Genomic DNA, 23,783 nt, shown 5'->3' on the forward strand with positions numbered 1-23,783 from the left:
CTCCTTCTCTTTACTCCTAATCCTTCTTCTTCTCATAACTTTCCCATCACTATTAATACCATCACCAAGTTTTTTGTTTGTTTTATTTTTAATGGTATTTGCTAAGTGGCTACTATGTGTTAGGTACGGTTCTACGCGCTGGGGTAGATGCAAGTTCATTAGCTTGGACACAGTCCATGTCCCACATGGGGACACAGCCTAAATTGCAAGGAAGAAGATTTAATCCTCATTTTACAAATGAGATAATGAGAAGTTAAGTGACTTGTCCAAGTTCACACAGCAACCAATTGGCAGAGTCAGAATTAGAACCCAAATCATCTCTCTCTGAAGACTGTGCTCTTTCTACTAGGCCATGCTATGGATCTAGTAGGCCTCACCTGCTTTCTGTTGCTCACAACTTTGGAATTATCTGTGACCTACAATACCTTTAACTTTCCTTTCTTTACCTTTAACTTTTAGTAGTTCCTTCAATCCTGCTGGCTCTTCTGCTATATTTCAGCGACACATTCCCGACTCGCTTCCTCTCCATTGTTCCATAAACTATTACAGAAACTACTACTTATTGTCTTTGAAGCGCTCCACTAGTGGTTTCCCTCTTATTTACTTTCTTCTATTATATCCTATCTCACTCTTTGCTTCACCCAAGATAATTTTCTATTTCACTTGCAGATCTCCAAACAGCTTCTTACTGCTACAGGCTCTCGTAACATCCCGGCTAGACTATTGTGACAGCCTTCTCTCTGATCTCCCTTCCTCCTCTCTCGCCCCACTCCAGTCTATTCTTCACTCCGCTGCCCAGCTCATCTTCCTGCAAAAACGTTCTGGGCATGTCACTCCCCTTCTTAAACACCTCCAGTGCCTGCCTATCAACCTCCGCTCAAAACAAAAACTCCTCACTCTAGGCTTTACCTTGCCCCTTCATACCTCTCCTCCCTTCTCTCTTTCTACTACCCACCCTGCACGGTCCACTCCTCTGCCACCCACCTCCTCACCGTCCCTCTGTCTTGCCTATCTCGCCGTCGACCCCGGGCCATGTCCTTCCGCGGTCCTGGAACGCCCTCCCTCCTCACCTCCGTCAATCTAATTCTTTTCCCCTCTTCAAATCCCTACTTAAAGCTCACCTCCTTCAAGAGGCCTTCCCAGACTGAGCTCCCCACTTTTTTCCCCTCTGTTCCCTCTACCCCCCCTTTACCTCTCCGCAGCTAAACCCTCTTCTCCCCCCTTTCCCTCTCCTCCTCCCCCTCTCCCGTCCCACCCCCTCAGCACTGTACTCGTCTGCTCAACTGTATGTATCTTCATCACCCTATTTATTTTGTTTATTTTGTTTAATGAGACGTACATCACCCTGATTCTATTTATTTGCCTTTGTTTTTATGAGACGTTCTTTCCCTTGACTCTATTTATTGCCATTGTTCTTGTCTGCCTGTCTCCCCCGATTAGACTGTAAGCCCATCAAAGGGCAGGGACTGTCTCTATCTGTTGCCGATTTGTACATTCCAAACGCTTAGTACAGTGCTCTGCACATAGTAAGCGCTCAATAAATACTATTGAATGAATGAATGAATCTCTTGTCCATGATCCATTGCTCACACTATGCTGCATGCATGGAATTCCTTTCTTCCTTAAATTCATTAGTTCAAGTCCCCCATCCCCCCTCTTCAAAGCCCTCCTAAAAGTTATCTCTTTTGAGAGGTATTCCCCTCCTCTTGGGCAAGTCACCCATCAGCCAATTTAGCACTTAGTTGGTTACAGTCTGTTCTCTAATAGTGTCAGAGTTATGTTCCTGAGGAATCCCACATTAAGGAAAACTTAATATTGTGCACACCATTTGACCAATACCATGGGTCCAACCGTTTATTCCCACATGGACTGCATTCTTTCCTTTCAAGTGCATGCTACCAGAAGAATGTTTATCAAATCCCCAACCATATTCTAACCAAACTGTAGTTTTTGTTTTTGTATTTTTTTATGGTATTTGTTAAGCACTTACTATGTGCCAGGCAGCTACAAGCTAATCAGATTGGAAACCCTCCTTATCCCACATGGGGCTCACAGTCTTAATCCCCATTTTACAGATGAGGAAACTGAGGTACAGAGAAATTACATGACTTGCCCAATGTCACATAGCAGACAAAGGGTGGAACCAGAATTAGAACCCAGGTCCTATGTAGTGAAAACTCATGATATAGCAGAATTGATGACATTTCATTCCCTACTTTATTTTTGTCATTTATAGCTACGCTCCTATTCTTGAACCTATTGTTTGTCAGCAATTTATGTTTGCTTGCTCTATAACTAACAAAGTCATTGTCAGGATTTCACTTGGTCAAATACTAAGAGTCCTGAGTCTAGTCCTAGATCTCATCATTTTTTATAGCAAGGTAGCCTTATAATGACAGACTGTTTTCCCTCCTACTCCACATGGGACATGAACTCGGTCCAGTATGATGGTCTGGTATCTACCCCAACACTTAGTACAGTGTTTGACATGTAGTAATCACTTAACAAATAGCACATTTATCATTCATTATTATTTCTCATCCCCTCTCAGGGTCACACCTGGAGAGTTTCCAGTACTCTACCAGTCTTGGCTATAGGAGGGAACATCAAGCAGAGGCCTATCCATTCCATTCCTAGCTTGGGCAGTGGCACTCAAGTGGAAGACAATCTGCTACAAGTTATAAACTCACCCATGCTGGGCAGCAGCAGCATGGGAGTCGAGGGCGGAGACTTGAGTTTACTGCATGGAAGGTGGCAGTGGTAAACCACTTTCATATTTTTACCAAGAAAGCTCTATGGATACACTACCAGAATGACTGCAGGTGGAGAACGGGTTGTTCTGGGAGAGATGTGTCCATGGTGTCACTATGTGTCAGAAATGACTCAAAGCATAAGGTAAAACAAGATTATTTCTCACATTCAAAAGATTAAAACGATGGTAATTATACCCTGCCCCAGAAAATATGAAGCAAAAGAGCAGTTCTTGATAACCAAAGGTCATCCCACTTATTGTAGTGGAACACTTCTAATTCTGGCTAGAAACATCAAACATATTACTGAAAAGGAGCATTGTGATCATTTACTCTGAGATTTGATTAATTACCTGGAGCTGTATCCTTGCTGCACTTAAAAGCTAATATTCTTCATTACAGTACTTATCACGCTAGGTGCCTGCTATAATTCAGCTTCTTTCTACCAAAAGGAATTCCATTTTAATCCTCAAAGAATTGAGAATTACTTATTTGGCCCACCATCTTTCCTGAGACGCATGCACTAGCACTGTAATGTCCCTAGAGGATGAGACCCACTGTAATCCCTGCATTGTATGCATGCCATCCTATCGACCCAGACCACACCCAAATGTCAGACAATAGCTGAATGGCTGATATCCTCATGTATGAGTTGAGAAAGGATTACCTAGTGGTTTCAGGCATTATATTACTTTTAGGAATATATTGTTCAAAATAAACATATTTAAAATAATACATTGCTTCCCCAGAAAAATATTGGCAGTACCATTAGGACTGCTTTAGTTAAAGGTCAGTAATGACAACTATTCCTAATCCACCATTCTAAGTGGGTACTCCATCCAGCTGTCCAAATAATAGTAGTGGTGGTATTTGTTAAGTGCTTACTACGTGCCAGGCACTGTACTAAGCACCGGGATAGATACAAGCAAATCAGGTTGGATAGAGTTCCTGTTCCACGTAGAGCTCATAGTCTTAACCCCCATTTTACAGATGAGGGAACTGAGGCACAGAGAAGCTAAGTGACTTGCCCAAGTCCCATACAGATGTTAGGGAGCTAAATCCATCTGTGGAGGTCCCACTGGGGGTCCTCCAACAATATTTTCCCCCTGAAACCTATCTCTGATAAATCTATAAATGAGTTAAAAATGAGCAGTGTCAGAGAAAGCGGCACAAACTCAGGGGAAGTAAGTTACAAGTACTCCAAGAAAAGCTGGAAGGATTGAACTTTCTGGAAGGTGTGGCCCAGGAAACAGGGCCCAGGAAACAGCCTCTGGCCTAGAACCACAAAGACCTTAGTCTGGTTCTTGATGCTTTTCTGTGATAAGCATCAAAAGCTTCTTTTGCATTTAATATTTATGAAGAAGGAAGACTTGGTGGCTAGTACATTGCAAAGTAAGTAATTTCAGAAATACATCTTTGATCCAAGGATATGGAAGGGGAACAGGCTTTTGTCTCGTTCCATATACTGAAACCGGGCTGATGATAATGCCCAAATTAATTGGACAATTATTTATGCAGAGAGCTAACAGCAGGCCCTCCAATTTATATGAGAAGCAATATCGTATGATAGAAAGAGCACAGGACTAGGTTCTAACTGGCCTTTGTGACCCTGGGTAATTCATCTAACTGCTCTGTGTCTCAGTTTCCTGTAAAATGGGGATTAAATACCCAAGCTCTCTCTGGCTTAAACTGTGAGTCCTGGGTACTATGTCTGACCACTATCAATCAGGGAGAATGGATCCCATAATAATATCCTTATTGTGGGAAACATGGGCAGAGGTGCTTGAGCACTAGGTTTTAATGCACTACAACTCAATCAATCAGTGGTAGTTATTGAGTCCTTACTGTGTGCTGAGCACTCTACTAAGCGCTTGGCAGAGTAACAATATAATTGAATTGATTAACATGATCCCTGCCTTAAAGGAGCTTTTACTGTAGACATCCAGCAATATTCTCTTACTATCTCTAATGATAGTAAGCCATTCTCCTTACAAAAGCCCAAATTATCCTTGTAACAAGAGCATGAAACCTTGGAGAAAATATGGAATTGCCCTTCCAAGGGAAATTAAAAACACTGTGGTAATTACGACTAATAGGAGAAGAGGCATCATCAAAAACAACAATTTATGTTGGATATCACCTAAATTATTGTCACACGCTGTTTTCTCATAGGGGATAAAAACATATAGATAATCAGAAGTGTTCTAAATAATTAAAAGGGTATTGTTCATTTTAGAAATGATCATAGCTCAACACATTGAGAAAGCTGGTGTTTAGCTGATATACTTACGAATACATTTTTTTCTAATTCTTTCTAAAACCCCACTCTACTTATAGTCCTTTTTCTTTTTTCTGTTTCTCTCCTCTGCCTCTTACTTTCAGCATCCTCAATATTCTCTATTCCTCCTTGGCCTAAACCCCCCAAATCCATGGCCTCATATTTACTGAACGCTTACTTTATGCAGAGCATTGTATTAAGCGTTTGGAATGATACAGTGTAACCAAGTTTGTAGATAAATTTCCTATACACAACGAGCTTAACATCTAGATGTGTCTGATCAACTTTTAATTTTCAAACTAGGTAAGTGCTTAAAGCCAACTCTGAATTCCAAGTATAATTAGGATAAAAATGTCCTCTAGTTCTCTTTCTCTTGAGTGCAGATCATAATGATGCTTGTGTAAAGGCAAAACATCTCTATTCTAATCAGCTCGCTTCTTGTCTGATTCATTAAATGATGCTCTAACAATGGAAGTAATTGCAATTTTAGCACTGAGGGACTCTGAGATGTTATAATTTCCCAGATGCAGGACTGGAAAGTGGCATGTTCTTTCAGCTTGGCCACTAGCTCTCCTGAGATTATTCAGTGGCAATATTTTGTTTGTAGAATGTTAGTTAAGGCTTCTTAACAAATTCATTGAGTATATACATGTTATCAACCAACCAGTCACTAAATATTATGTTAACTGTGGTATTTTTAATTGTTTGTTATGTGCAAAACACTATGGGAGATACAAGATTATCTGGTCAAACACAGGCCTTGTCCCTCATGGTGCTCATAATTGAAGTGTTCGGGATTAACACCATTGAGGAAACTGATGCTCAGAGAAGTGAAGTAAGTTACACAAGGTCTCAGAGCAGCCAAGTGACACAATTAGGATTCAAACACAGGTCCTCCGATGCCCAGACCTGGGCTTTTTCCACTAGGCCAAGGGCACTTATTCTGCACAGAGCTCCCTGGCCCGGATCTAGCAAAGTGACAAACGCTAAAGTACATTTCAGAAAGGAGGAAGAAACAGAGTTTAAAGATAAGTGCTATGTGGAGAGGGGGCAGAGTCAGTACCCAACTGCTTAGGGGATGAGGACTCATTTGCATATGTGACAGAAAAGTGTTGAAGAGGTGATGTGGGGAAAACAGGGAGGGGAGATGAGAAATTAATCAGGAAAGACCTCCTGGAGGAGATGTGATTTTAGAAGGGCTTTGATGATTGGGAGGGTAGTTGTTTGTCTGATTTTAAGGTGGAAAGAGTTCCAGACAGGAGGTAGGGAGGAAGAGGTCAGTGATGAGAGAGACAAAAGCACAGCACAATCAATAGGTTGCATTACATGGAAATTATTCATTCATTCATTCATTCAATAGTATTTATTGAGTGCTTACTACGTGCAGAGCACTGTACTAAGCGCTTGGGATGAACAAGTCGGCAACAGATAGAGACAGTCCCTGCCGTTTGACGGGCTTACAGTCTAATCAGGGGAGACGGACAGACAAGAACAATGGCAATAAACAGAGTCAAGGGGAAGAACATCTCGTAAAAACAATGGCAACTAAATAGAATCAAGGCGATGTACAATTCATTAACAAAATAAATAGGGTAACGAAAATATATACAGTTGAGCGGACGAGTACAGTGCTGTGGGGATGGGAAGGGAGAGGTGGAGGAGCAGAGGGAAAAGGGGAAAATGAGGGTTTAGCTGCGGAGAGGTAAAGGGGGGATGGCAGAGGGAGTAGAGGGGGAAGAGGAGCTCAGTCTGGGAACGCCTCTTGGAGGAAGTGAGTTTTAAGTAGGGTTTTGAAGAGGGAAAGAGAATCAGTTTGGCGGAGGTGAGGAGGGAGGGCGTTCCAGGACCGCGGGAGGACGTGACCCAGGGGTCGACGGCGGGATAGGCGAGACCGAGGGACGGTGAGGAGGTGGGCGGCAGAGGAGCGGAGCGTGCGGGGTGGGTGGTAGAAAGAGAGAAGGGAGGAGAGGTAGGACGGGGCAAGGTGATGGAGAGCCTTGAAGCCTAGAGTGAGGAGTTTTTGTTTGGAGCGGAGGTTGATAGGCAACCACTGGAGTTGTTTAAGAAGGGGAGTGACATGCCCAGATCGTTTCTGCAGGAAGATGAGCCGGGCAGCGGAGTGAAGAATAGACTGGAGCGGGGTGAGAGAGGAGGAAGGGAGGTCAGAGAGAACGCTGACACAGTAGTCTAGCCGGGATATAACGAGAGCCCGTAACAGTAAGGTAGCCGTTTGGGTGGAGAGGAAAGGGCGGATCTTGGCGATATTGTAGAGGTGAAACCGGCAGGTCTTGGTAACGGATAGGATGTGTGGGGTGAACGAGAGAGACGAGTCAAGGATGACACCGAGATTGCGGGCCTGAGAGACGGGAAGGATGGTCGTGCCATCAACGGTGATAGAGAAGTCTGGGAGAGGACCGGGTTTGGGAGGGAAGATGAGGAGCTCAGTCTTGCTCATGTTGAGTTTTAGGTGGCGGGCCGACTAATGGGGGAGGAATGGAGACATTGAGGGGAGAATGAGCTAATTAAGTATAAGCTCTTTGAGGGTCGGAATCATGTCTACTTGCTCTGTTGAACTTTCCCAAGCACTTAGTGTGGTGCTCCTAACAGTAAGTGTTCAATAAGCACTTTTGATTGATTCCTTTGAAAGTTTGGACTGCACTATCTGCAAGTGTGGATGTGTGCCATAGGCACATGGATCACAGTTTCCTCTATCCTAGGCAAACAATAAAAGTGCATTTCCCTTCACTTGCTACAGATAGAACCTAATAGTTAGTGATGCTGTCCCCTAAACTTATGATATTTATAGAATGATTGCTCCAAAAACATTTCAGTGAACTAAATCCTTGGAAAAAAAAAAATCTATTGACTCTGTGGAAACTGAAGTGACACTAGTTCTGTAAGGTTATCTGAAACTTTTTGGGAATAAACTCAGTAAAATAGAGTTCAATCATGGAGTTTCTTCCTCTGTAGCAACTCATTTTTTTAAACACACACGCACACACGTATACACACACATGCATGTATATGTACATACTATTTAATTCTGTTTATCGTATTAATTCCACAACTCCTCTTCTCAACTCTTCATCACAAATCACTTCTGTGATTTTTCGCTGGGGGAGAGGGCTTGTGGAATTTATATGATAAACATAATTAAAGGTTAAAGTGCGAGACTGAAAATAGAGTTGGCCTTGAAAGTTCAAGCGTAACTATCTTTAATTGGACAATTTGGCACAGAGCAAAATGGACTTTCGTTTCTCAAATAAAATAACAGAGCCACATGTTTCTTCACAGTTGTAACACATCTATCGCCTTTTTCAGCAGTAAACAGGACATTTTGTCATAATATTTCAGGAGTGGCTGAGAGCTTTTGGCTTTAGCATGTTCAGATATAACATTCTAGCTAGCAGCTGGTGTGTTTGTGCTTCATGGCTGGGCTGCTGTCGGCCTGATTGATAGCTCTGCCTGAGAATGCTGGAAGCTCTGCGCTCCTCCTCTCACCTACTGCCAACCTGCTGGGTAGTGGTAGCTTATTTGGGGATTAGAAAAGTCCAGAGTGTTATGTCAGTTAGGAGGATGAATTCACATCAGGGGTCATAGGGCAGATTCTGGGTCAAGAGTTGTGTGTGAGGCTCCCTTGCTGCATGGTGCTTTCCAAGTAATATTGGTTTGATACCAAGGGTTACATTAGCCTTGTACAAATTCTACTCATAAAGAAGAAGAGTATCACAAGAATAATCCTTCCCCAAATGCACCTTACCTCAGGCCAATTTATGTGTGTTAGTTTGGGGATGCCAATGTGATCTGATAATGTGATGTGAATTAAAGGCAGACCTAGGAGGGCAAACTTTAAATAAACAGGTTCTGGTAAAACTTATGAACCTTTATTTTTATCTGAATGCTTAAATTTGCACTCAATGAAACACAAGGATGTTCTGGGGTTTGCACTCAGCTGAATAAATAAGATCAATTTTTACCTAAAGGTACAGAATGTATTTTTCTTTTTGGAGATGCATGAGTGTCTAAAAGATTATCTACTTTGAAGAGGTGCCTCATCTCAGGGTCCCTGAGAACCTAGTTAAATCATAAAAAAATAGTGGTGCTTGCTAAATAGATCACTTTCAACAAAATTATTTGCTGACGGGAGCCCAGAATTAATTCCTGAAACCATATTTATTGTGGACATACTGATAGTATGTAACCCTTAGCACTACAGGCTTGGTGTTCCAATGGAAACGCTAAGGAGCTAATATAAAAATAGTGCTGTGATCCCACCACTTTTATGGCGGGGGTTCCTTCATGCTTTGGATGGCAACAGTAACTCTGTTGACTGAACTACACACAAAACCTTAGGAAGTTCCAAACATACTGTACTGGTGTAGGATATCAGGGACTCCTCCACGGCCATCCCAGAGATAGAAATTAATATCTACTTACAAATATAGTTGTATTACTCACACATACTGGGAAAGGGGCACTAGGAAACTAGAATTTTATATTTATGTTATATTAATAGTAGCATTAGTTATTTGGATCTAAACAAATAGAAATGTCTAGAGACCTGTGGTATAATTTATAGCTTTTAAACTGCTACTGAAAATGTCATTATTGTATGATTTTAAAACATCAAGTACAAGATAGTAAACACAGGATGCTGTGGTGCCAGAATTGTGTTTCAGGCTCTGTAAATAAATGCTTTATCTCCTTCTTTTAGCTCGGCTGCAAGAATCTCAAAATTTGAATAACCTGAAATACTTTGATTTTTCCCATCCTTCTACATAAATCTATTACTAGCATAACAGTACGTCTATTTAGCCATGAGATTTCTGTGATTATTTCTCATCAGTGAGATAAAAAAACAAAACTAAACATTACTGAAATATACAACAGCACAATAAATCATGTCTTCGGAACAATCAGGTAGTTTTGTTTTCATTTCATTTAGTACCAGAAGGTTTAGGGAAAGCTAACTTAGGGGTTACTTTTTTGTTACGATAGACCACTGTTTACTTTAGCCGATCAAATCTTTGAACTTCTGGTCTGATTTGGGCAATTATTAAAAGATAGGAACAATAACATAAAAGTGATTTTCAAAGGAATTAAAAGAAAAAAAAGATTTACCTACCAGTTCAACTCGTCCGAAACCTCCAACTCCAAGGGTGTCAATGATGTTGAAATCAGAAAGTTTCAGGTTGGCGAAGAAGGCAGCTTCAGCTTCATATCTGGATTTTTTGATGCGAAAAAATGGAAATTTCTTAGAGCTGCAAACATGAGCACCACGTACCATTGTACCCGAATGGCATGACTGTGAAACTGGGTTTACCTGCTTAAATTCCATCTCGTCTTTTAGAGTCTGTGTTTTCTCACCCTCATAGTTTGGTTGGTCCCAGTTGTGCAGACTAATATATATTTGCACTTTTTTTTCAAGGTAGGAAAATACAAAGTACCCACTGTATATCAGTCATGCAAACGTTATTTCCAGCTATCAAATGAAAAGTATATCTTGACATTTTCTATGAGTCTTCTTGGGAGTTCTGAGTTACTGAGTTGTTTTTGTCTCTTTTTTTTTTCCTTTCTGAATTTTGTAGGTAGAGTCTCTCATATAAGTTTCCCTGATCCAGAGGCTGGCCAGTAGTTTCTATAAATGTTTATGGAAAGTGGGAAGATCATTAAAGTCTCTGGAGAGAAACCACAGCCAGGTTTTATGAAACCAGATCCGATAAGCTGACGGCTGGTGTGCAAATGTCTGAAATGAATGACTTCAGACGCATATTAACATTCCTGAAAAGTGCATCTTCCCGGCTTTCCTATTTACGAATTCACTTGTAGCAGATAATCCCACTTGGTTGGTCCCAGTATTTTTACAATCTATAGGTTTCTGATGAGGTTGGTGTTTAGGAGCCTAGAATGCTGCCTCTGGAGGTCTCACTAAACCAATATGCAAATCAGACACGTGCCTGCTGCCAAACATGCTTCCCTTGAGTGTACATGTGAATGCAAGCCTTTTAATGTCTCCTTAGTGAGGACTATGGTATTTTTAGAAAGGCTAGGAAGGCATACAAATGAAGATGACTGTAACTTCCTGAAATCTATTCATAACCATTCAGCCACCCACAAAGACTGATATTGATATATTTACAAAATTCAAGTACAACCTTTGCCCTTAACCAGCATTTGGTACACCATAAGATGAGGAAATGCCATTTATAAAATGATTATATAATCAGATGGGGATGAAAGAAATGTGCCTGTTTTCTCATTTTGTCAATAGGAAAGTAAGGATCATTTGGCCTCTGAATGGTACATGGAATTTGTGCTGTATTACCTATTAGCATAATATCTTTAATCATATTTATTGACTGGTTACTATGTGCAGAGCACTCTTCTAAGCACTTGGAAGAGTACAACAGAGTTAACAAACACATTCCCTACCTACAATGAGCTTATAGTCCATAGGGGGAAACAGACATTAGTATAAAAGAATAATTTATGTTACAATTCAAAAATAAGTACATAAGTGCAATGGTGTTGGTAGTGGGGAGAAAGTCTAATGCCCAAAATTCATGGATACAAGTGCATAGAAGATGCAGAAGGGAAGGAGCAGGAGAAAAGAGGGCTTAGTCAGGGAAAGCCTCTTGGAGGAGATGTGACCTAAATAATACTTTGAAGGTGGGAAGAGAGGTGGTCAGGCAATCATAGAAGCAGAGGGAGTTCCAGGATAGGGAGAGGATGTGGGAAAGGGGTAAGCGGTGACATAGATGAGTTTGGAGCACAGTAGTAAGCTGGTACTAGAAGAGTGTAGTGTGTGGGCTGGGCTGTAGTAGAAGATCATTCATTCATTCAATCGTATTTATTGAGTGCTAACTATGTGCAAAGCACTATACTAAGCACTTGGAATTTACAATTAGGCAACAGATAGAGACAATCCCTTCTCAATAACGGACTCACAGTCTAAAAGGGGGAGACAGATAGCAAAACAAAACGAGTAGTCAGGCATCAATACCACCAAAACAGATATATATAATCACAGATATATACACATCATTAATAAAATAGAGTAATAAATAATATATGCAAATATACACAAGTGCTGTGGGGAGAGGAAGGGGGTATGGGGAATTGGAAGGGGAGGAAGGGCAGAGGGAAAGGGAAGGCTCAGCCTGGGTAGGCCTCCTGCAGGAGGTGAGCTCTCAGTAGGGCTTTGAAGAAGGAAAGAGAGTTAGTTTGGCGGATGTGAGGAGGAAGGACATTCCAGGTCAGTGGTAGGACGTGGGCCGGGGTTGACGGCAGAACAGGCAAGAACGAGGCACAGTGAAGGAAGTTAGCACAGAGGAGCGTAGTGAACAGGGTGGACTGTAGAAGGAGAGAAGGGAAGTGAGGTAGGAAGGCGCAAGGTGATGGAGAGCTTTGAAAGCAAGAGTGAGGAGTTTTTGCTTGAGAGGAAAGGTAAGCAAGGGAGAGTGGACTGAGTGATTTAAAGCTGATGAATCATAAGGAGTTTCTGTTTGATGCAGAGATGGATGGGGAACCACTGGATGTTCTCGAGGAGTGGGGAGACATGGGCTGAACTTGTTTTAGAAAAATGATCCATGCAGTATGGATCTAGTATGGATTGGTGTGGGTAGAGACAGGAGGCAGGAGGAGGAGTAAGGAGGCAGATATCCTAATCAAGATGGGAAAGGTTAAGTACTGGATCAACATATTAGCAATTTGGTTGGAGAGGAAATGACAGATTTTAGAGATGTGATGATAAAACCAACTAGAATTGGTGACAGATTGAATCTGTGGCTTGAATGAGAGAGATGGATCAAGGGCAGGGACAAGGTTACAGGTTGTTGAGGTACAAAGGATCTTGGTATTGTCTACCGTGATGGTAAAGATGGGGGAAGAGCAGGGTTGGGGCAAGAAGATAAGGATTTCTGTTTTGGCAAGTTTGAGGTGTTGACAGTACATCCAAGTAGAGGTATCCTGAAAGCAGGAGGAAATGAGGGGCTGCAGAGAAAGAGATCAGGGCTGGAGATGCAGATTTGGGAGTAATTATCTGCATAGAGATGGTAGTTGAAGCCATGGGAGAAAATGTATTTTCCAAAGAAGTGGGTATAGATGGAGAACAGAAGGGGATCCAGAACTGAGCCTTAAGGGACGCCCCACTGTCATAGGGTGGGAGGCAGAGGAGTAGCCTGGAAAAGAGACTGAGAAGGAGTGGTCAGAGAAATATGAGGAGAACCAAGAGAGGACAGTGTCAATGAACCCAAAGTTGGATAAATTTTCAAGAAGAATAGGGTAGTCTATAGTGTCAAAGGCTGCTGAGAGGTCAAGGAGGATTAGGATAGAGACTATCAGATTTGGCAAGAATAATGTCATTAGTTACCTTAGAGAGGACAGCTTCTGTGAAGTGGAGGGGACAGAAGCCAGAATGGAGGGGGTCAAGGAGAGAATTGTAGGAGAGGAAGTGGAGACAGTGGGTGTAAATAACTCTCGAGAAGTTTGGAAAGGAATGTTAGGTATAGGGGGCAATAACTGGAAGGAATGTGCTTGATTTGGTTGTGTTCACATTTCACTATAAAGGGGTGACAGGATAACACAGGATTCAAAATTCAACAGAACCAAATGTATTTTCCCTTTACCCTGTTCTTTTTACAAAGTAGTTCACAAATACTGTAGGGAAAACTATTTATTAGGGGGGAGGGGGTTATTTTTTCATATTTTTTTTTACTGCTGTCACTAAATCACTACTATTCTTGCAGATCTGCACTGACCCTGACACCCAATCTCATAATTTTGGAAATCAGGTCAACTGTGACCCATAATAATGGATCATAATGGAACATAAGCAGAATCATACATTCTGTCTGATTTGGGTGCTCCAAGAAGAATGGGTGAGAAGCAGAAGACATCTAAAGAGTGACCCACAATCAAGTAGTTCTTGGAAAATTGCAAAGACTGTTGTTATTCACAAAAATCCTGAGACCTGGGATATTTAGATCTATCCTGGGACATGTTCCAATCCCAGCTCCACCACTTGTTTGCTGGGTGGCCTTAGACAAGCCACTAAACTTCCCTGTGCCTCAATTACCTCTTCTGTAAAATGGGGATTAAGATTGTAAAAACAATGTGGGACATGGACTGTATCCAACCTGATTATATTTTACCTACTCAAATGCCTGACACATATTATGCACTTCAATATCATATATATACATATAGTATATCATACATATATGGTATTGTGTTTAATATGTATACACTGTATATATATTTATGGTATGCATCCTGCACTGAATTGGTGTACCACCTGCCAAAGAGGACAGTGTGCATTATTTTCTCTTATAAAATGGTAATTGCATTTTTAAAGAAATATTTATTGGGAAAATCATTCTATGGTTACCACTGATTGAAATAGGAATTAATGGATTGTAATAAATAGTCAAAGATATCACTCTGTCATTTGTTAATATGACAATGTTAATAAATGATGCAGCATGGAAAATGGGAATGAAGACTGGGAGCCCCATGTGGGACAGCCTGATCACCTTGTATCCCCCAGCGCTTATAACAGTGCTTTGCACATAGTAAGCTTAACAAATGCCATCATTATTATATAAATTTCTCTAACGTTGACTGACAACAGAATGCCTTACCAATTTGACACATTTTTTTTTTTACTGTACCAAATACTGTAAAATAATGAAAGCATAAGGAAACCCAGAGTGGTCAGTTCCCAGGCACATATTTTCACAGTACGTTTTGAATAGAATACAATGGAAGAATTAGAGAACAGTCTTCTAGCAATACAAGCCTGACTGGAATGAACAAAATGTGGTCCTGGAAGAAACAGTTCTGTGCAGATGACCAGCATCGGTCATAGAACATATCCTAAAATGCAAATTTTCCTTAAGATAGTGTTCTTCAAGAATACAAGCCCCGTCCTTTAAAGGGACTGACTTCACTATATAGTAACATATGGTAAGGCTGAAACTAATTGTGAGAAAGATTGCAGCAGCATTACTTGGCCAAGGACATGGGTACAACAGATTTTTTTTCTACAATCAAATTTACTTTTATCAGCTTGTGGATTGTATAAAAGACTTCTGCTGTGGGAAAAATATTCCCTAATTTTCCCAAATTGGGTTGTGAAAAATATTTTGCAATACAGCATAAAAATTGTACACTGTTATTATTTCAAACTTCTAGAGGAGTCTGGTGTTTGGTGTTGGATGACAGTTTTTATTCATATAAATGTATGCCTCTCCCTCTAGACTTTAAGCATACTATGGGTAGGGAATGTGTCTGCTAATACACATTGTATTGTACTCTCCCAAGTGCTTAGAGCTGTGCTCTGTACGTAGTATGCACTCAATAAATAACATTGATTGATCAATTGCTGAACAGTCAAGCACTTAATACAGAGCTCTGTACACAGTAAGTACTCAAAAAATATCATTGGTTGTTTAATGAACCATAAGAGGTAAGGGTAAATGGTGATCTAACAAGCTGAGTTTGTGTGTAATTTAGAAAACCACAGTTTATTTTTTTTGTCACAGAAGAACCCTGTCTAATGTTCAGCCAGAAGTTAAACATGGAAACAAAGTAGTAGAAAATGAGATATGAAAATGAAGCTATTTGTGGTCAATATTGTTCAATAGTTGAGATGATTCTAACTTAAGGCTCTAATGAACACAAAGGTTTCTTTCTCTTTTGGTTTATAATTACCTCCTCAATTATTACTGAATGTTCAAGCTGATGGGAAATGCATATTAAATCCCAAATATTGAGAATTAAATGCTTCCTTTGCTACAATAAAAGTATATTAAATCAGAAATATTTCTCCTTCATTGTAAAAAAACCCAAACCTTTCTTTGAGTTTTTAACATAGAAATAACATATGAGGAGACTATTCACTACCTCTAATCGGCAACTTGGTTAGTCACTACCATTATCCATATTAGATTTTGTGTGCATTCTAATTATGAGCTTCATGTTGAATGAGTGATGTGACTTAGAGAACACTGAATTAGGAGTGAGGCTGGTTACTTGGTAATAACCAGAGTTGCCTTGCCTTCCTTAGGCCTATAGCATATTGTTGAATAAAATTAAATCAGTCCACTTGTGACTTAGTTCTGGTCAAGTATTCTAGGCAAGAAAATTAAAATAATTGGAAAACCAGGAGCCACAGCCCTACATGGTGCCTCAGTCACCTCAAAGAGATAATGAGCAAACTGAAACATAATTGACTCATTGAGGCCCTGGAAGGAATTGGGATAAATAGGACCAGGTTGACTATAAGAGATGTAATACAGACAGTAGTCAAAACAAGACCATTGATTCTGGTCTATCTATGATGTGTGTAGGGAGTTGCAGGGGAAATAAGGGAAGTAGAGGGAGAAAGAGGAATAGGACAGAATAGGAAAAATTGAAGGTTGGGGTGGATAATTTGATGCCAACAGATAATTATCATTACCATAAATCTCATTTCAGCTTTTAATTTCGAAACATCTACTCACAAATAGCAAAATGGGCTGAATTGAATTTCACCTTTTTCTCCTGCATTTACTTAAAGGTCAACCATAATAGAAAAGAAAAGCAAGAATTTTGGACAATCCACAAATGCAGAGTTGGCTGCACTCAATCTTGGTGCCTATTTCGGCCCTCATAACTCCAGGCCCATTTCACTCTGATTAAGGACCCAAACAACATTTTCTCCCCACCAGCATGCCTGATTTTATCCTCCTCTATTTCTTTTTTTTTTCCTTGTGGCTTTACAGCTAGTAACAAACCTCAAAATCCCAAATGGCACAAAAAGCTGTAGAATGCATTTTCATTTTACTAAACACAGTGTAGGTACAATGATATAGGAGGGCATATAACAAAAGTGGCAATAGCCCGATATTATTTAGAAAGGAGAGCATACCAGGCAAACCAGTAATTTCAAGCTCCAGGATATACATTCCAACTCTATTGGGTCAGTTTTACTGAATAACCATAGAGGACATTTGGGCAAAACAAAAGTTTGTTCTCATGTTCTTCCCTGAAACTGGAGCTTCTCTGAACACACTGTCAACTTCCTGTGAGCAGATATCACATCTACCAAATCAGATTAACTGTACTTTCCTAAGTGCTTGGTACAGTGCTCTGCACACAGTAAGCACTCAATTAATACCACTTATTGATTGAATATCTAGCTCCCAAGAGAGAAAGGTGATTCCAATCCCATTTTAAATAAACCACAACCAAGATTCAGTGCCCCAAAATCAAAATGCCCATTCACATACCCCGGGGTCATCTCTCCAGAAATACTCATATCTTCCATTAAGTTCAATTTTGTAGGCTTCAAACAAAACTCTCCAACACATGGAATGCTGATGTCCTGAAAGCAACCCCCACCTACCAAAGAATTTGCCCAATTCAGTTCCTTTTTACTAGTCAATACAGTTTCAAAGACTTCAGTGCCCACTGTTCATTCTCAGAACTTAGAACAGTGCTTGGCACATAGTAAGTGCTTAACAAATGCCATTATTATTATTATTATTATTATTATTCCAAGTCAATTGAAAGAATTGAATTTGTTTAGGGTAGAGAAAATGGGTCCACTCACTAAAGTTTCAGTTTGGGGTATGGCTTTGCCATATTTATTTGCACTATTTCCTGTGTCATGTTTCCATTCCTCCTTCTTCATACAAAGACAGGGATATACTCCTTCACATCATTAACTGACAAACATGATTGGCCAGTTTACACCAACAAAAAGATGAAGATTAGATAGAAACCATGGTGGCAATTCCATAAAGTACTAATAAGCAATAGTCAAAAAGTCAGTGTCCACATCCCTCAAAGAAGAGGTTACATATTAATAAGTCCATTCTCCCGCAAAAAGAGAATACAATATCATTTCATTTTTCATTGAACTGAGAATAATTTTTCTAATCAATATGATCAGTACAATTGGTGAACATGTGCAAAGCTTTTTTTGCAATACCAAGACAGCTTTTTTCTAATTATTGAAAAGCAAGCATATTCCATAATACTATACTGTAAGGCTTTGGGGTGAATTATTTCATGCATAGCAAATTTTATATTCCCAAATAACCAATGCATACAAATATTAACATAACCAAGGTAACTTCTTTGTGACCAAAATATCACCTCGGATCAAAGAACTCTGTGTCTTTAATTTAATCAAAATTAACTTTTACAATTTCAGTTCATAGAAATGAAGCATATTTGGTGTATGGTCTTTATTTCATGGTACTGTTAATCTATGGAAAGATCACACTTTCAATGTTAACTGAAAAAATCTGAGATTGTGAGATGCTAGATTAACAGTCCATCCTTCCAAAAACAGCTAATGTAGTTTATGCTAAAATAAGATGAATCAATTATTTAGAGAATATTTTCAAAATAAATTAGTTTTATAATTGATCATAAAATGTTAATTCATTTTGAGGAGGGGCAGCAACTATTCCTTGCAAAAGTTTATTTCTTTAATTTTTTGAAGAAAATATACATGATAACTCAAATATTTAATAATCATTATTTTCCCAAGGATTAACATTTTATCATACTCTTATAATCCCTGAATCAAGATAAGGAAGGTATCAGTAAATAGGAAAATAGGAAAATAGGAAAATAGGAAAATTGAGGTCTGGAAAGTTAAACCGCATGCCTAAGAACACATGATGAGTCATTGAGTCATATGAGAAGCAGTGTGGCTCAGTGGAAAGAGCCCAGGCTTGGGAGTCAGAGGACATGGATTAGAATCCCAGCTGTGCCACTTGTCAGCTGTGTGACTGTGGGCAAGTCACTTCACTTCTCTGGGCCTCAGTTACCTCATCTGTAAAATGGGGATGAGGACTATGAGCCTCATGTGGGACAACCTGATTACCCTGTATCTACCCAGGGCTTAGAACAGTGCTCTACACGTAGTAAGTGCTTAACAAATACCAACATTATTATTATTATTATTATCATTGTCAGAAGCAGAAGCGGAACTTCAATTTCTAGTGACTTTTCACTGGAATACATAGCCCCACTTTACATATATTTTCTTTCAGATTTAAGCTGAAGGAGTAAGAAGCTATCATAAAGGGGTTAAATCAAAGTAAGTAAAGATCTGATGAAATAGTTCATATTTTGACATAAATTCGTAGCTGAAATAATAATAGTCACAAAAAGAGACAAGATTAATACATTTATTTTAATCCTCTGTATTTTCCTGTACAATTCAACTGTCAGTCAACAACCATCTGCACTTCACTGCAACTAAACAATGATCTCACTGCTTTTACCAATGACGAATCCAATTCTGCTTCAAGGCACTAGTTATGTGCTTTAGTTTGGTAAAATGTGATAGGACAAAAGCAGAAGTCTAAGAACAATAGTCAACAAAGGTACTGAAATAGCACTTTAGGGATTTTAAAGTCAACAGTAGCAACAACAACTAAAAAATGAGTTGTAATCAACTGTTCTATTTATTTTTTAAGTGAATTGGTTGAAACATCTTTTCAGAAACTATTTCCAAAATTAATTATTTTCCCACACTGGGCTCTAAATAAATTACTTTGTCATAAAAATAATGCCGACAGGAAAAATGTCCAAGTGTAGAAAAAAAATTCTCTGTGTTTAGATGAGATTTTTTTTTTCATTCTCTTTCCACTGTTATTATTATTATTATTAAGTGAACAGAAACTGAATGCAAGATTTGGAATGTAAAACTTGGCCCCATTGTGAAACACATGTTGACAGTCTGTGGAAAGGAATGCTATTTCTTTCAAATGATCTATGTATAGTGTTTGTATCAGGCATCTTTCTGCTGGTGATCATAACATCAGGCAACTGTCACTGTAAACCAGCAAAATGAAACAGTTTTATCCTTTCTCCTGGGTTCAGCATTAATAATAATGTTGGCATTTGTTAAGCGCTTACTATGTGCAGAGTACTGTTCTAAGCACTGGGGTAGATACAGGGTCATCAGGTTGTCCCAGTTAATTCCCAGTTTACAGATGAGATAACTGAGGCACAGAGAAGTGAAGTGACTTGCCCACAGTCACACAGCTGACAAGTGGCAGAGACGGGAGTCGAACCCATGTCCTCTCACTCCCAAGCCCAGGCACTGTCCACTGAGCTACAGTGCTTCTCCGTAGCTACACTGCTTCTTCACTAAGTGAGCCATGAGCTAGGTAATATTAGATACTTCACTGCTAAACTGTCACTGTTAATTCAAGATTTAGCATTATTTTTATACATTGTCAATTAAGGGCAAGCAGTTTAGAATTATTATGGTAGTCAGACTTGACTGCTGCCCAAAGCCTGCCAGCAGCCTCAGGAGAGAAGGATTTGACCTCGGCAGGCAATTTAAGAATGGGGTAAATTTAAGTATTTAATTTAATTTAAATATTGGTAAAATGGGTTTAAAATATCCATTCTCCTCTTTCCCTTTAGATTGGGCCTGTGACTGTGTCTGTCTGCCATTTCTGTTGTATTGTATTCATTCATTCATTGAATCATATTTATTGAGTGCTGAGTGCAGAGTACTGTCCTAAGCACTTGGAAAGTACAATTCAGCAACAGATAGAGACAATCCTTACCCAACAACGGGCTCACAGTCTAGAAGATACTCCCAAGTGCTTAATACAGTGCACTGCACATAGCAAGCACTCAATAATGCTTATTGAGGATGATGATGATGTGATTATTGTTGGGAAGGGATTGTCTCTATCTGTTGCCAAACTGTACTTTCCTAGTGCTTAGTACAGTGTTCTGCACACAGAAAGCACTCAATAAATACGACTGAATGAATGAATGATCTTATGTCTACCCCATTGTTTGGTAAACCATTTGGCTCATAGTAAGCACTTCATTATTATTATCAAGAAATACACCATTAACGCACTACAAAAACACCAACCTGCCTCTTGGAAAATGACACAGGAACACTTACATAAACAATGGTTATTTTTGGAGGTTAACATGTTTTTGCATGTTGTATTACCTCCTGTACCATAACTGTCACTTCAAAGGTTGTATCAGGGGTAAAAGAATTAGAATGGTCCCAGTCATGGTACATTAGGGTAACATATAATAATAATAATAATAATGGTGGTATTTGTTAAGCGCTTACTATGTGCAAAGCACTGTTCTAAGCGCTGGGGTAGATACAGAGTAATCAGGTTGTTCCATGTGAGGCTCACGGTCTTAATCTCCATTTTACAGATGAGGAAACTGAGGCACAGAGAAGTTAAAGTGACTTGCCAAAAGTCACACAGTTGACAAGTGGCAGAGGTAGGATTTGAACCCATGACCTCTGACTGCCAAGTACGGGCTCTTTCCACTGAGCCATGCTGCTTCTCTGTATAACCAATAGCTACTTCCATTCAAGAAGAGCGCCTTTCTCTGGGAATACCCAGTGCTTTTAATGGAGCTGATGAAGACTGAAGAACACTGACTGAGCTTAGAACAAAGCTGCTGCATCTACCATGTTATCACTATCCCACAAAGTCATACAGACTAAAAAAACCCTAAATGGTTGTTTTTTCCCTCTTTTTCTTTAGGCAGGAAACTCTTTACTAGTGTCATCTATTACATTTTGTGGTTGTGGTATTGGATAATTAATTTTTAGTCTAAATTAAAATGTTTTAATTGCTTTTTTTAATAACATATGAGTATCTGTATCTGCAAAACTGAAGTCATTCTCTCTTATATCATTTCCTCATCCGGCTAATGTTCCTGTGTTCCTGTGTTCACAAGTGCTCCAGTACAGTTTGAGAAAATGCATGATGTTGGGATCCTGGGTACTAACCCAGAGCTTTTAAATACCAAAGCAAGGACTGTGGTTGCCTTTAGCAAATCATTTGAACCACTCTTTTAGTAAACTAAACATAACTTCTTTTTTAAACCTGGGGACATATCTTTTTCCTTATTCATTTTTTTTCTGAACACTTCTTTGTAACCGATACAAAAGAGATTTTCTAAATTTAACAGATGGATTTTAATGGAATAGTTCAGTTTGGTTTCATCCCGTTGATTAATATTGGTCCATCAACATTCCGGGCATCAATTAAATTATAACAAAATAACGATAAAACCAATTGTTGACATGAAAATGTGGAACCAACCAAACAATTGTAATTTCCTTCTCCAGCCCACAGAATGGACACAGAGGAGAAGAGATATGCCACCTTCAGACTTTCCAGAGGTGATTTCCATCTGATTAGGATATGTGTGTCATATCAAGATCAGTGTACACAGGGGTCACTGCTTGAGTGTGGGCTACGCCAAATACAAAAAAGGATTCTATATATAATGAGGTAGTGTTTTGATCATCTATATTAATCTAGAATTTTCAATGACTCCCACTCCCACTCCCTCTGTGTCACCCTGAGTCAATCCCTTTATTCACCTCCACCCCAGTCCCACAGCACTTATGTACATTAGAACAGTGCTTGGCACACAGTAAGTTCTTAACAAATGCCATAATTATTATATTGGTAATTTATTCATTTATACAGTCTCCCCCTCTAGGTTGTAAGTTCATTGTGGGCAGGGAATGTGTCCGTTACATTTCTGTGTTGTACTCTCCCGATTGCTTAGTACAGTGCTCTGCACTTAGTAAGTGCTCAATAAATATGATTAATTGATTGACTAAGGTTATGGGAAAGCTGCTTTTGTTTTCCCACTGTGTTAATACCCGTTCCATTGACAACACCAGGTATATTTGGAGACTGTTGGAATGAATAGCTACTGTGAAATTGTAGTTCAATCATTAGAAACCATGGCAAGGAAGAAAATGTGGTGTAGTAATTCTTCCTGTGATATTCCAGATTAGCCAAAGAGAGGCTGATTTTAGGGAGAAGCCGGTGGGGGAATTTGGGCCTTGGTAAAATAGACTTACTAAACTCTGGTTGTGTTCACCAGCTCCAGTTTCTTTCCACTATTTCTCATTTTATGGAAGAAATACAAATGCTGTAAGACGCATTTCTCCTCTGTTCAGTATTTTATGGACAGGACTGCAGAGTGCAAAACCATATTTACCCAATCCCTTCTCTATAAAGTAATGAAATTCTGTCACCAGGCGTTGGTCAAATTCTAAGGGTGTGGTTTGTGTTGAAAAAAAAGAAAAACAAAACAAAGCAAAGAAAACATGTATATACTTGTCAGCCCCTAGGGAAAGCCACACAGGGAACTTTCTCAGACCAACAGTAAATTATGACACCTATGAGACGCAGAGAAGTATGCACCTGTCAAAAAGGCAAATAACAGTTCACTCTCTAATAGAACCCGTCCCTACATATTCTCCCACTGGATGGAGGTTGTTATGAATCATTCTTTCACCTCGTTATAAAAAACTAAAGCAAATGCATTTTTGTTTACCCAGTTAGTTCTTCTAAAATATCAGTCACTTCCAGCCTTACATACATGCTCTCAAAGGAGATTTTATGGAACATTTTGCATGCATAAGATCCACATAGTACCTGCCATTTGTTAATGTGGAACAGAATTTACTGCAGAAAGTACTCTGAAATATACCACAACAAAGGGCAAAAACGATCAGAATTATTAAAAAGTAATAATTATTTATGCTAAAATGCAGGCTCAGTAATTTTTAGTCTTTAAAATAATTAAATGAATAATTTATGTTTCTATACAACAGTTGTTAAAGGCCTAAAAAATAAGACTTTCTCTTGAACATATTTAATCTGTTTCAAATACTATGGACAAGGTTCTGTGAGGAACAAATTAATTCTGGTATTACATTTAAT

General features: G+C 39.4%; 1 protein-coding gene and 1 non-coding gene across 3 annotated transcripts in view; one reads left to right on the forward strand and one right to left on the reverse strand.

Moving 5' to 3' along the window:
• The window catches only part of PRKG1 (protein kinase cGMP-dependent 1), a 1,170,280-nt gene that overhangs the window by 54,397 nt on the left and 1,092,100 nt on the right, over positions 1 to 23,783 (reverse strand). For both annotated transcript variants that reach the window (XM_029061208.2, XM_029061209.1), the window contains one exon: positions 10,154 to 10,250. In XM_029061208.2, the coding sequence (XP_028917041.1) occupies positions 10,154 to 10,250 (97 nt within the window). The remainder of the gene's footprint in view (positions 1 to 10,153; positions 10,251 to 23,783) is intronic.
• LOC114810422 lies at positions 2,542 to 2,679 on the forward strand. The gene has a single exon (XR_003758122.1). It is a non-coding gene; the product is annotated as a small nucleolar RNA SNORA7 (small nucleolar RNA).

The sequence above is a fragment of the Ornithorhynchus anatinus genome, chromosome 3, assembly GCF_004115215.2.
Source record: "Ornithorhynchus anatinus isolate Pmale09 chromosome 3, mOrnAna1.pri.v4, whole genome shotgun sequence".
In the NCBI taxonomy this organism is placed as follows: Eukaryota; Metazoa; Chordata; class Mammalia; order Monotremata; family Ornithorhynchidae; genus Ornithorhynchus; species Ornithorhynchus anatinus.